The sequence below is a fragment of the Phyllostomus discolor genome, chromosome 3, assembly GCF_004126475.2.
Source record: "Phyllostomus discolor isolate MPI-MPIP mPhyDis1 chromosome 3, mPhyDis1.pri.v3, whole genome shotgun sequence".
NCBI lineage: Eukaryota > Metazoa > Chordata > Mammalia > Chiroptera > Phyllostomidae > Phyllostomus > Phyllostomus discolor.
The window spans coordinates 106,417,625-106,430,584 of NC_040905.2; the positions used below are offsets into that span (position 1 = coordinate 106,417,625).

The window sequence follows — 12,960 nt, forward strand, 5'->3', positions numbered from 1 at the left end:
GCAGATTTGCTGGTTGGGGACGTAGCTTCACTTTGGTGAAGCGCACCAAATTCTTGTTTATGGTATTAAGTTTTTTGGCTCAATGAGTGAATATCAGTTTACATCAACCCAAGGGTACAATCCTCCCCCAAGTGAAGCCCTTGTCCTGTACCTCACTGCTCTGAGCCCAAAATGGGACCTCACAGAGGGCAGATCATCTCATCAAACTTAGTTCAGAATCTGGCTCTTTCAGTTGTAATATTTTAGAAGGGCACAGAGACTGAAAAGTAACAGCTTTATTTATGACTGAAGATGTTAAGGCATTTATAAAATGCCAAGGAAAACTATTTCCTGTTCATTTAAAAAAAAAAAAGCTCAGCACCTCTGAGGCCTATACTTTCACCATGTAAATGAAAGAGTACCTTTTTTGAATAGACTATCTTTCACAGTTTTGTTTTTTCAGCATCCCAGATTTGTCCAATTGGGCCCTGACTTACTATACTTATCAAGTTTGTTCACTTGTTGAGTTCGATGGGCTGCTTGTGCTAGCCATAGCTTCACCTCAGTGCTCCTTCAGGTAGGGGTATGCACAGTACACATCTATTGGAGTCATTTAATGTTATGTTCTTCCTTCAACTAATAATAGCAGCCAGAAAATGAGCGAGGGGTAGCATTAGGGAATTAGCAAATTAAAGCCTTAAATCTAAGGCAGATAATTCCATTTTCCTCAACTGAAATAGCAGGTTAGATAATGCTTTTTATAAAAGAGAATGTGTGTTTTATGTACAAAGCACACAATGCTTAACTAATTTTATTTTATATATAAGAATAGAAATGGATTTAGGGAAAACTTCCAAGCTTTTCTCCAAATGATTGACATAGCAACAACAAAAGAGGAGGTAGGGGCACAAATAGCCCTTAGAATTTCAACAGAACAGGAAGACGTTTATTTCCATAAAATCTTGGAGACGAACCCCAGGGATGATTTGTCCTCAGTGAAGAGCTGATTTTTCCTGCACTTATAGTGACAACAAGCAGATCATCAAAAGTTGACTGTTACTAGAAAAGAAGGTGGCTGCCTGTATTCTAAGGCTTCTGATAGCAGCAGCAGCTCCACAGTGATCAAAAGTATTGTACACAATACAGCTCACCAACATGGATCCAAGATAGTGCATGTTTTGGAATATATCCATGGGAAGTACTTATTGAGTAAGAAATTCATGACAATAGAGACCACCATAACATAGGGAAGATGACTGTCCCTATATAAAGGGTTCACAATCTTAATTGGCCCTGTAAGATAGCGAATAGTGTTAGAATAATATTGTAAACAAACAAATATAAAACAAAACAAAATGTAGTACAATATATAATTAATGAAGTTTGTTCTTTTAGGTAAGAGTTTCAGAAAACCCAGGGATGGATTTTATATCACAAAATGGTCCATATCGTCCAAAAATGTCTTTTGACTGGACAGTAAAATAATATTTGTTGGAAGCTAAAAATTGTGATAAAGTACAGGCCATTGGGAGTGGTAAAGCTTTAATTTCTCCAATTTTCTTCCAAATCAACTTATTAGTAGGGTTCTCGTGGCACAGGAAAAGGTGGTAGCTTTCCACTGGAGCACACTTGGGATTGATTTTGGTGATGTTCCAAGTCAGGGCAATGCCCTTGGGTCTCAGCACCCGTTTCACTTTGAGCTCAGGCTTCTGGGGAGGCAGTGTGTCTCGAATTTTTTCTATCAGTTCAGGCAGTAGGGGTGGTGGTGCTGGGAGAGGTGGCAGATGCTCAAAAGACTCAAGAACCTAAAACAGATTTATAAAAAGTTTAGTGAGCTGAATTGGTGGGCTCTAATTATTTTAAAGTAGTCAACTGCAGTTCTACAATACATTGTTTCCTCAATCCATTTATCAAAATCATACTGGGTTGGCTAAAAAGCTTGTTTAGTTTTTTCTGTAAGATGGCTCTAAGTAGCGCTTAGTTATCTTTAACTTTGTTTGAAACAGTTTTGTTAGATTGTATTGTGACAGCTGTCATATCAGTATACATTAAAAATAAAAAATTATCAAAACTGGTGAATTTTTGTGCAGCCATTTTAATATTGAGGATGGAAGAAAATACACAACATTTTTGGCATATTATGATTTATTACTTCAATAAAGGGAAAAATGCAACTGAAATGCAAAAAAAGATTTGTGCAGTGTATGGAGAAAGTGCTGTGACTGATAGAACATGTCCAAAGTGGTTTGCAAAGTTTCATATTGGAGATTTCTCACTGGACGGTGCTCCACGGTTGGGTAGACCAGTTAAAGATGACAATGATCAAATCAAGACATTACTTGAAAGCAATCAACATTATACCATGCGGGAGATAGTCGATACACTTAAAATATCCACATCGATAAAGTGTTTGGTGAAGATGAAAAATGTGTCTTTTATTTTATAGAAAAAACTAAAAGGACTTTATAGCCAACCCAATAAGAACAAAGGGATGTTTCAAGAATATGTAAGGCAGAACCCTGTCTTTTCAAGCTTAGGCTTCTTTTGGAGTTAAACAGCCTAATTTCTACATTCTGGAATATCGCTAATCCATAATGGGTTAGGGCCCAGACATTTTGGGTAATATTCTATCTTCTATCTCATATCTAAACTGTGTTCCCCAAAACTGTGCTAATTTACACGAAAAGTGAATGCCCATTTCCCTCCATTTCATCAAAATGGCTGTTACTACTCAAAATCTTTTCCAATTTGTTGAGTAAAAAATCATATTTATTTTAATTTCTGTAGCTTCTGGAAAATTCAATTAAGTTATTTTAATTGTTTAAGTAGACTCACAATAGCAATTTCAAAAACACATTAAAGTGCTTTTTAAGCTAAAATGTAACCCAAGTATTTCTTCATGAGTGAAAAGGGCACTTCCATTTCCACTCAATTTAGAATGACTAATCCTTACAGGGCATTTCCTATCAGTACCTGGGCTGCATTTTGTGTCACTGGGGTTGTCTCTTTTGAGATTGAAACAGATTTCATAGATGACTCCAGCATGGATACTGGATTTTCTGTAAAGAAATAAGGTTTAAGAAGTTAAATTTATCTGCAATAATGGATCCCTTAGCCTTTTAGCAAAGAATAGTTTATACTGTGTGTGCTAATTAAATGTGAACTAAAATTATAAAGCTGTGAAGATAAACTTTTGATAGAAGTTCAAGATACAGAGTTAGCAAATATAGAGAATTTTCCTTTAATGTGATAAATTCCCTACTTAAGGTAAACACTTAAGTCATTGTGTAACTTGGAACCAGACAAATTACACATGGGAGAGGGCTCTCTCTGCTCAGTGGTCTTAGAGGGGGATTCTGCTCTGTAGGCCAATAAGGATATCTGCAAACACAGAGCTATTTACAGTCCTGTTTAAATATGTGACACACACAGTCCTGGGAATTTAAGCTAAAAATCATGCAGGCTGGGGTTGAAGGACTCTCTGCTGTTGAGGTGTATGTTAGTCTTGAGGGAATTAGATTGATGGAAATTGTGGACGGGGGAAGAAGGAGGACAGAAGGGACAGTGGAAGAGAGATGGTGAGAGGAAGAAAGAAAAGGGGGAAAATGTGTGTGTGAGGAAGAGAAAGAGAGTTTAGTAGGTGCAAGAATGGTTTGAGCCCTAGTTGGTGTGGTTCTATGGATTGAGTGCGAGCCTGCAAACCAACGGGTCTCTTGTTCGATTCCCAGTAAGGGCTCATGCCTGGATCATAGGCCAGGTCCCCAGTAGGGGGTGTGCGAGAGTCAACCACACATTGATGTTTCCCTCTTTCTCCCGCCCTTCCCCTCTCTCTAAAAGTAAATAAATTAATTAATAAATTTTTTTTTAAAGAATGGTTTGAAAACAACTAGGGAGAGTATATATGGGGATGGTAAGTAAAGGGGCTTCATGTTGGAGAGGTGTAGGGGCTGGACAGAATGCTAATTTCTAACCATTTCAAAATTTGAACATTTCTAATAAGCAATAAAACTATTTTAGATCAATTGTGACTGCAGTGATATAACTGTAATATTCTTTATGAATCTCTCCAAATGAAATATTTTATTTGTATTTTTCTTTTGACAGACAAGGATAATTAAGAGTCCACATTGTGATTTATTTATTAACCACATTATTTACTGGTGTTAAAAAAATCTTTTTGGAAGAGGTAGTGACTATAATTATAAGAGTCTGTACAGCCTTTTTAAACTGCTTTAATTAATTAGAACTAGATTTTTGAAATCATAATCTGTAGGTTAAACATCACACAAGAGCTGACACAAATAACTTAAAATTTCAAGTGTACAGTTTCATACAAAAAATTCTAACAAATACGACTTTCCATAACATTCCTTCTATCAGCAGTTTGTAGAAATAAAGCTAGAGAAGTTTTCAGGGTCTGAGTCATTAATGATTTGTATATTTTATTATTAGGAGTTTAGATTTTTATACTAAAGATAAAAACATTAACTAGACTTATATATAAGAAATAATATTTTAGTGGCAGCTTGGAAGATTCATTAAAAACAGTAAGTTAGGGCAAAAATATTAGTTAATAAGTTATGGTAATATAGGAGGCTAAAGGTGCTAAAATTCTGAAATAAGGAGACAGAACCAATAGGCTTGAAAACTGACTAGATAGTGGAATGAGGCAGTTCTAAGAGTCAAAAGTGACTCCTTCACTTCTGGCTTGGGAAACTGGGTGAGTTGGTGAAAATATTCACCAAGACTGGGAACATGGGAAATGGTTCAAGTGTGATGTGACTCTTAATCAGAACTGGACACTCTGTAAAACAGACTCACAACTCCATGAGTTAGCATCATGAATTAGCATGATTTATCTTTCCAAACTGAAGTCCCCAAATAAAAGGGATGACTCACTTTATTAAGCAAATTAATATGCATTCTTACTTTTTATTTTACTCTATCTCAGATCCTATACCATGTAGTTTAGAAACAATTGAGTAATAATTAAAAAGTAACTGATTCTGGTCAACATGGTGACACAGGCAGACACAGCTCCCTCTTTGCACCACCACATCAATATTACAACTAAAATATAGAATAACCATCAATCAGGAATGTCAGAAATTGAGTTGAATGAAAGTCCAACAACTATGGAACTGAAGAAATAACATCCATTCAGACTGGTGGGAGGAGCATGGATGCAGAATGGGCTGGCCCCACACCCACATGGATAAACATTCGGGAGGGATGTCTTGGGAGCCAGGAGTCCCAGACTCACACCAGGCCCCCAAGCCCAGGATTCTAATGCCAGGAAGATAAGTACCCACAACTTCTGGCTGAGAAAACCAGTGGGACTGTCGATGGAGGAGGCTGCTGGAACCCTAAGTAGTTCCTCCTGGGGAACCCACAAATGGACTCACCTACTTAGACTTGCTCCCTCTGAGCTCCATTACCGACGTGGCAGCTTGAAGGGCACCAGTAGAAGACTGGGAAAGGCCAAAGTGTTTGGCATAAAAGTCACTGTCCCTTTGCTGAGCCCTCCCTGCACAGAGCTGGTAGGCTAGTGCCACACATATCTGAGACTCCATCACCCTGGCTAACACTGTGTGACCCACCTTGGAGATCCACAGAAGCTCTACCCTACCCAACTTATGGGTGCACCCAAGTTGCTTTTCCATAGGAATAACTGGTCTTGGCTCCTAAATCTTGTCAAACAAGCAACACTGGTTTCAGTGAACCTTAAAGGCACCCAGCCTAGATTTACAGCTTGGCTTTACCTGGGAATCTCCAAGCCCAGCACAAAAAGCAGCCATCCCAAATTACTTTACAGGGTGCACTGGGCAAAACACAGGTTGGGGCTGACCATGGGCTGCACAACTCGGGAACCCCCAGAGCCTGCCCACCAGTGGACAGCTACAGACCATGTTGGAGTACCAGTACCCTGCCCCTGAACAGCTGATCCTCCATGGAGGGTAGAGGGAGGTGCTCAGTGGTTACAGCCAGTCCTTGCAGCTGAATTGCTTGGGTAAATCCCTTCTATTGATCTGCCAACAGCAATTGAGGCTCAACTACAAGAGGGTGTACTCAGCCCACATAAAGGGTACACTCTGAGTACCCAACTCTGGTGATAGGGGAGGCTGTGTCACTGGACCTTACCAGGACACCTACTACATTAGGCCACATTACTAAGATATGGAGGCAAAGCAGCTCTATCTAATACACAGAAACAAACATAGGGAGGCTGCCAACTGAGGAGACAAAGACCCATCAAAAAGAACAAGTAAGAAACAAACAAAATATTAATTGTGCCCTAGCTGGTGTGGCTCAGTGTTTTGAGTGCTGGCCTACAAACGAAAGGGTCGCTGGTTTGATTCCCAGTCAGGGCACATGCCTGGGTTGCACGCCAGGTCCCCAGTCAGTATGGGGCATGTGAGAGGCAACCACACATTAATGTTTCTCTCCCTCTCTTTCTCTCTCCCTTCCCCTATAAAAATAAATAAATAAAACCTTTTAAATAAAAGAAATGAAGGATACACTAATTGAAATAATGAGCAATTTACATGGAAACAATAGTAGCTGAGAATCAAATTAATTATTTGGAACATAAGCAACAACAAAAAAAAACAACCATGGGGAACAAGAAGAAAACAGAATCCCCCCCAAATGAGGATAGTATAAACAGCCTCTGGGACAACTATAAGAGATCCAACATTCCCCCTAATAGGGTGCCAGAAGGGGAAGAGAAAGAGCTAGAGATTGGAAATCGACCTAAAAAAATAGTGAAAGACAACTTCCCTAATTTGGTGAAAGAAATAGACATGCAAGTCCAGGAAGTGCTGAGAATCCTAATTATGATGGATGCAAAGAGGCCCACTCCAGGACACATCATAATTAAATTGCCAAAGGTTAAAGACAACAAGAGACTCTTAGAAGCAAGAGAAAAGAACTTAGTTACTGGAAGGTTGCCAGATGGGAGTGAAGAGGGGCAGAATGGATCAAGAGGTAAGGGGATTAAGTATAAATAGGTAGTTACAGAATAGCCACAGGGATGTGAAATACAGTATAGGAAATGGAGTAGCCACAGAACTTATATGCATGACCCATGGACATGAACAATGGTGGGGGGATAATTGCCTGAGGGAGTGGGGGGTACAGTGGGGGAAAAACCAGGATAACTGTAATAGCATAATCAACAGAATATAATTTTAAAAAAGCAACTGATAACCTCATAATGGACTCAAATTCATTTTCCTTTTTAATTATAATTTATTGATTATGCTATTACAGTGTTTCCAATGTTTCCCCTTTTGCCCCCCTCCAATCCAGCACTGCCCACACCACTGTTCATGTCTATGGGTCATGTATATAAGTTCTTTGGCTGCTCTATTTCCTACACTGTACTTTACATCCCCATGGCTATTCTGTAACTACCTATTCATACTTCTTAATCCCCTCACTTCTTCACCCATTCTCCCACACCCCACCTCCCATCTGTTCTTCATATCCATGATTCTGTGTCAGTTCCTGTTGTTTGCTTAGTTTGTGTTTTAGATTTAATTGTTGACAGATTTGTAATTTTTCCCACTTTTATTGTTCATAGTTTTGACTTTTTTCTTAAATAAGTCCCTTTAACATTTCATATAATAATGGTTTGGTGATGATGAACCCTTTAGTTTTTTCTTGTCTGGTGAGCTCTTTATCTGCCTTAATTCTAAATGGTACTTTTTTTGAGATACAGCAATCTCGACTGTAGGACCCTGCTTTTCATGACTTTGAATATTTCTTGCCAATCCTTTCTAGCCTATAAAGTTTCTTTTGAGATATCAGCTGACAGTCTAATGGGAATTCCACTGTATGTAACTAACTGTTTTTCTCTTCTTTTCTCTGCTTTTAAGATTCTCTCTTTACCTTTAACCTTTGGTAATTTAATTACAATGTGTCTTGGAGTGGGCCTCTTTGCATCCATCTTTTTACTTGCATGTCTACTTCCTTCACCATTTTAAGCAAGTTTTCTTTTACTACTTTTTCAAATAGATTTCCAATCTCTCTTGCTCTTTCTCTTCTTCTACAACCCCTATGATGGGAATGTTGGACCTCTTAAAAGTTGTCCCAGAGATTGTTTATACTATCCTCATTTTAGGGGGTTCTTTTTTCTTCTTGTTGTTCTGCATCGTTGTTGTTGTTTTTTTTGTTCCTTATGTTCTAAATCAAGGATTTGATTTTTGGCTTCATTCACTCTACTGTGTTTCACTGTAAATTGTTCATTATTTCAATTAGTGAATCCTTTGTTTCTGATTGGATCTTTTTTTACACTGTCGAGGTCCTCACTAAGTTCCTTGAGTGTCCTTATAAACAGTGTTTTGAACTCTGCATCTGATAGATTGTTTGTCTCCAATTTGTTTAGCTCTTTTTCTGGAGTTTTGATCTTTCTTTCATTTGGGCCATGTTTCTTTGTCTCTTCATTTGGGCAGCCTCCCTGTGTGTTTTACTATGTATTCACTATAGCTCCTATGACTCTGTGTCTTGGTAGAATGGCTTAGCATAGTAAGTGTCCTGTAGGGTGCAGTGGCACAGCCTCTCCTATCACCCAAGCTGTGAGTACTTGAGGTGTGCCCTTTGTGTGGGCTGAGTACACCCACCTCTTGTAGTTGAGCCTTGACTGCTCTTGACAGGTCAATGGAAGTGATTTACCCAGGCTAGTCAGCTCCAAGGACTGGCTATGACCACTGACCACCAACCTCTATACTCCATGGATAATCACCTGTGTGGGGGAAGGGTAGTGGTACTCTGATGTAGTCTGTAGCTGTCCACTGGGTGTGCTGGCCCCGAGGTTATCCAGGTGGTACAGGCCAAGGTCAGCCCCAACCTGTTTTCTGCCTGGAGCCCCCCTGCATGAGCTATACAGCAATCTGGGATGGCTGCTACTTGTGCTGGCCTTGGACATTCCCAGGTGAAGCCAAGCTGTGAATCCAGGCTGGCTGTTGCTAGTGCCAGGCCTGTGGCCTCTTAGCAAGTGGTATGGACATTGGGGTGTTACTGAGGCTGGCTGTTGCTTGTCTGAGAGCATTTAGGAAGATGTGAAGCATGAGCCAAAACCAGCCATTCATACGGAAAAGTCACGGTTAACAGTTTGGGTAGGCCCATAAGTTTTGTGGGATAGAGTCTCAGGGGATCTCCAGGGTGGGGCAAATAGTGTTAGCCAGGTTGATGGAGTCTCAGATACAGGACCTGCCTGTTGGCTCTGCAGCTTTGTTAGCGGAGGGCTCAGAAAAGGGACAGTGTACCTGCCCACATTTGTCCGGGAGAGAGCTGTCTCCCCACTCCCACTTTGAAACCAGATGCTTCACTTCCTCTCTGTATGCCACTGGTGCCTTTCAAGCTGCTATGGAGGTGCTGGAGCTCAAAGGGAGTGAGTTTGAGTAAGTTCATTTGTGGATTCTTCAAGGGGAACTGCTTGGGACTCCAGCAGAAGTTTCTTCCACTGACTGAATCCCTGCTAGTGTTTGCAGTGAAAAATTATGGGAACTTATCTTCCTGGCACTGGAACCCTGGGCTGGGGGGCCTGCTGTAGGGCTGGGACTCCTCACTCCTGAGATATTCCTCCTGAATTTTTACCCACCACACATGAATGTGGGACCAGCCTGTTCTACATCTCTACCCCTTGATGGATGTGGTTTAATTCCATAATTGTCAGACTTCTGTTCAACATTTATGAAATAATAAAAAATTATTTATTAAAAATAAACAATAAAATAAAATCTGAAAAAATTTCCCATTTTAAAGTTTTTTTTCCAGATTTTATTTATTTATTTTTAGAGAGAGGGGAAGGGGGAGAAAAAGAGAGGGAGGGAAACATCTATGTGTGGTTGTCCCTCATGTGCCCCCTACTGGGGACCTGGCCTGGCCTGTTACCTAGGCATGTGCCCTGACTGGGATTTGAACCAGCAACTTTTGGCTTCACAGTCTGGTGCTCAATCCACTGAGCTACACCAGCCAGGGCTCAACTCAATTTCTGATGGTTGCTTTAGTTGTAATTTCAATGTGGTTATGTGAGGAGGTGAGCCGTGTTCACCTATGCAGCCACCTTGACAGGAAGATTCTCCAATTCATTTTTTAAATCTTCATTTTTAAACCAGAAATTGAAGGGTTTTACAATCTATCATGAGATACCTGGAGACTCTAATGGTTCCAACTTTTGTTGGATTCACAGTTGAAAAAAGAAAAGGAACTGAACCGTACACTCCCTATATTAACTTCCATTTTAAAAAAAATTACATAATTTACTCATGCTAATAAGTAGAATTCAAACATTTCATGAAAAAGTACCATAAACATTCAAATATAGTTATAAAGAGATGAAACTGTGTAATTGATTACCAGCCTCCAAAGCCTGTACTTTATTTCTTCTTGTTTAAATCTGAGAAATAGGCACTGCTGTCACTCTCTCTACACTTCCATGATATGCCTGTGAACGCCAAGAAGGAATTCATCTACTGAGAGGGACTCAGATTCCCTCCCTACAATAAAGTGGTCCTAACTTCAAAATTAACAATCTAGATGTTTACTGACAGGGCCCTCCATGAACCACAAGCTGAACTCTTGGTTTCCCCTGTGTGTTTACCCTGCTGCCTGAGTCAGTCACTGCCGAGAAGTTCTTTGTTCAGTTATTGCCAAGTTACCATCCAACCAATAGTCCATGGCCTGCCCCAACCAATCAGAATTGTACAAAATCTACCCTTATTTAAATATATACCATCCCCACAGGGGTGGCTGGGGTGGGAGGAAAAGGCAGATAACTGTACTTGAACAATAATAAAATACAAAAGATGCAAAAAGAAACCCCGAAAGGTATACCGAACAATCTAAATTGTAAATTTGGAAACCTCATTTACATGAAGCAGATTAAAATGGGAACTATGGATTGGAGGTTTACCACACACAAAAAAAATGGCCTCTTCTTTATCTCAGGAGAGCACACTTTGTTTGTAATCAAGGCCTTGTTTTCCAGGTTTGCAAACTGTTATTTCAATAAAGTCTCTCCTTTTTTCTCCAGTGCCTTTTGTTGGATTTATTTACATGCTCTAGTGTAGTCTCACAACTGCCATTGTTATGATTGAGGAAATAAACTTGTGTGTCACAGGTAAAAAAAAAAAAGATATTCATAATAGCCTTAAACAACCTAGATATCTTTCAATGAGTGAATGCATAAACTATGATGCATAAACAGTTGTACATGCATATCATGGAATACTACTGGGCAACAGAAAATAACACTACTAATACACCCAACAACTTAAATGACCCTCACAGGGAATTATGCTAAGTGAAAGACGCCAATCTCAGAAGGATACACACTATATCATCACATTTATATAAAATCATCAAATAACATAAGTATAAAGGTAAAAACAGATTCATGGTTGTCCTGGTTAAGGGACTGAGGGCAGAAAATAGGTGTGCCTATAAAATGGTAAGCATGAGGGAATCCTATAGTGAGAGCACAGCTGTGTAATTTGATTGTGCTGACAAATAAATGAGTCTATACATGTGACTAAATTGCATAGAGCTATAAAAGACACGCACACAAAAACAAACTTAACAAACAAGCCAAACACATTTTGAGTTGTTATTCTTCCCTCTTTAAAAGACAAATCCTTTACCTGTGTTGCAGTTTGATAGGCCTTCTTTTGTCAGATCAATCACAGAACCAAGTTTCTTTTTCTCTATAGCCTGAAAAGTTAGATTTAAAAAATTAGATTTTTGCCTCAATAATAAAAATGGTTTTTAAAAATAAAATTCATCATTTTAAACTACTATACAGAAGCTAGAGACTGAACATTTTTTTTTAAGTTTTTATGGTTTAACTTAACTCTCCTGTGACAAAGAAACTCATGAAATACTGTATAGTTTCTGAGAATATGACTAGGCAGAATCCAAATAAATTAATTTGGTATGCATGACTGTAAAATATGTTTATCATTAGCTGTTTGCTTTTTAAATGTTTAAGCTAGACTGGAACCTGGTTATACCAACTAGTCAGACAGAAATATCTTAGAGAACAAATCTCTCAAAGAATGAATAACAAAGCTAAACCATCCAACATGCAGCAAACTAAAGTTCCTAGAACTAACATATTCAAATAAACAACATTTCAAGGACAGTATGTATTACCTACCATAATAACTTCAGTATCAGCATTAGGTAAATTATTAGAATTTCCTGATGTAACTTTTCCAGAGCCTGAAAGAAAATTATTAAAATGTGATCATTTGACAAGTTCATTAAAATATTAAATATTTATGGACTTCATTATATATGAATTCTGAAACACAATAAAGGAGTGCTAATTATCAATTTATTATACAATCATAAAAAGTAACTCAATTGACTTTATTCTGAAGACTGACGAGCAAGTACAAAACAAAATCCAATTTTGGTTCAAAAGATGTTATCCTTCTGTAACTTTACAACTGTATTAGTAACTCTTAAAAGAGTCAAATCCTAATAAATAGGATTTGAGAAATAAACTTGGAAATGTACATATTTTCTATTCAGTATCTTTGGATTAGGCTATCTGAGATGGCTAAGCATTCTTCACAGAACCACTAAGAAAGCCTCAGATAAATGTTTACTGTTCCTTAAGCTATTTTATTCACAATCTTTAAAAATTATTTTTCTTTTATTGATTCCAAAGAGAGGGGAAGAAACAGAAAAAGAGAGGGAAAGAAATACTGATGTGAGAGAGAAACATCAATCAGTTGCCTCTTCCATGTGCTCCAACCAGGTATTGAACCCACAACCTGGGCATGTACCCTAATTGGAAATTGAATCCACAGCTTTTCGGTTTGTGGGATAACACTCAACCAACTAAGCCACACAAGCCAGGGCTTTATTCATAATCTTAACTGCCCATACCAAAGGGACAATTAAGTAGCTATATAAGCACAGGCAAAAATTTCTGAAATTAAGATGCAAATATTCTAATATATCACAAAA

At 38.6% G+C, this 12,960-nt stretch overlaps 1 protein-coding gene across 2 annotated transcripts in view; it reads right to left on the reverse strand.

Moving 5' to 3' along the window:
• Positions 1 to 260: 260 nt before the first annotated feature.
• Positions 261 to 12,960, reverse strand: part of ATF7IP2 (activating transcription factor 7 interacting protein 2) — an 80,062-nt gene continuing 67,362 nt past the window's right edge. Inside the window, exons 8-11 of one of the 2 annotated variants that reach the window (XM_028515716.2) lie at positions 12,140 to 12,204; positions 11,625 to 11,694; positions 2,953 to 3,038; positions 261 to 1,784 (exon numbers count right to left, since the gene is read on the reverse strand). In XM_028515716.2, the coding sequence (XP_028371517.1) occupies positions 1,371 to 1,784; positions 2,953 to 3,038; positions 11,625 to 11,694; positions 12,140 to 12,204 (635 nt within the window). In that variant the 3' untranslated portion in view covers positions 261 to 1,370. The remainder of the gene's footprint in view (positions 1,785 to 2,952; positions 3,039 to 11,624; positions 11,695 to 12,139; positions 12,205 to 12,960) is intronic. The other variant, XM_036020936.1, reaches the window with a different exon arrangement.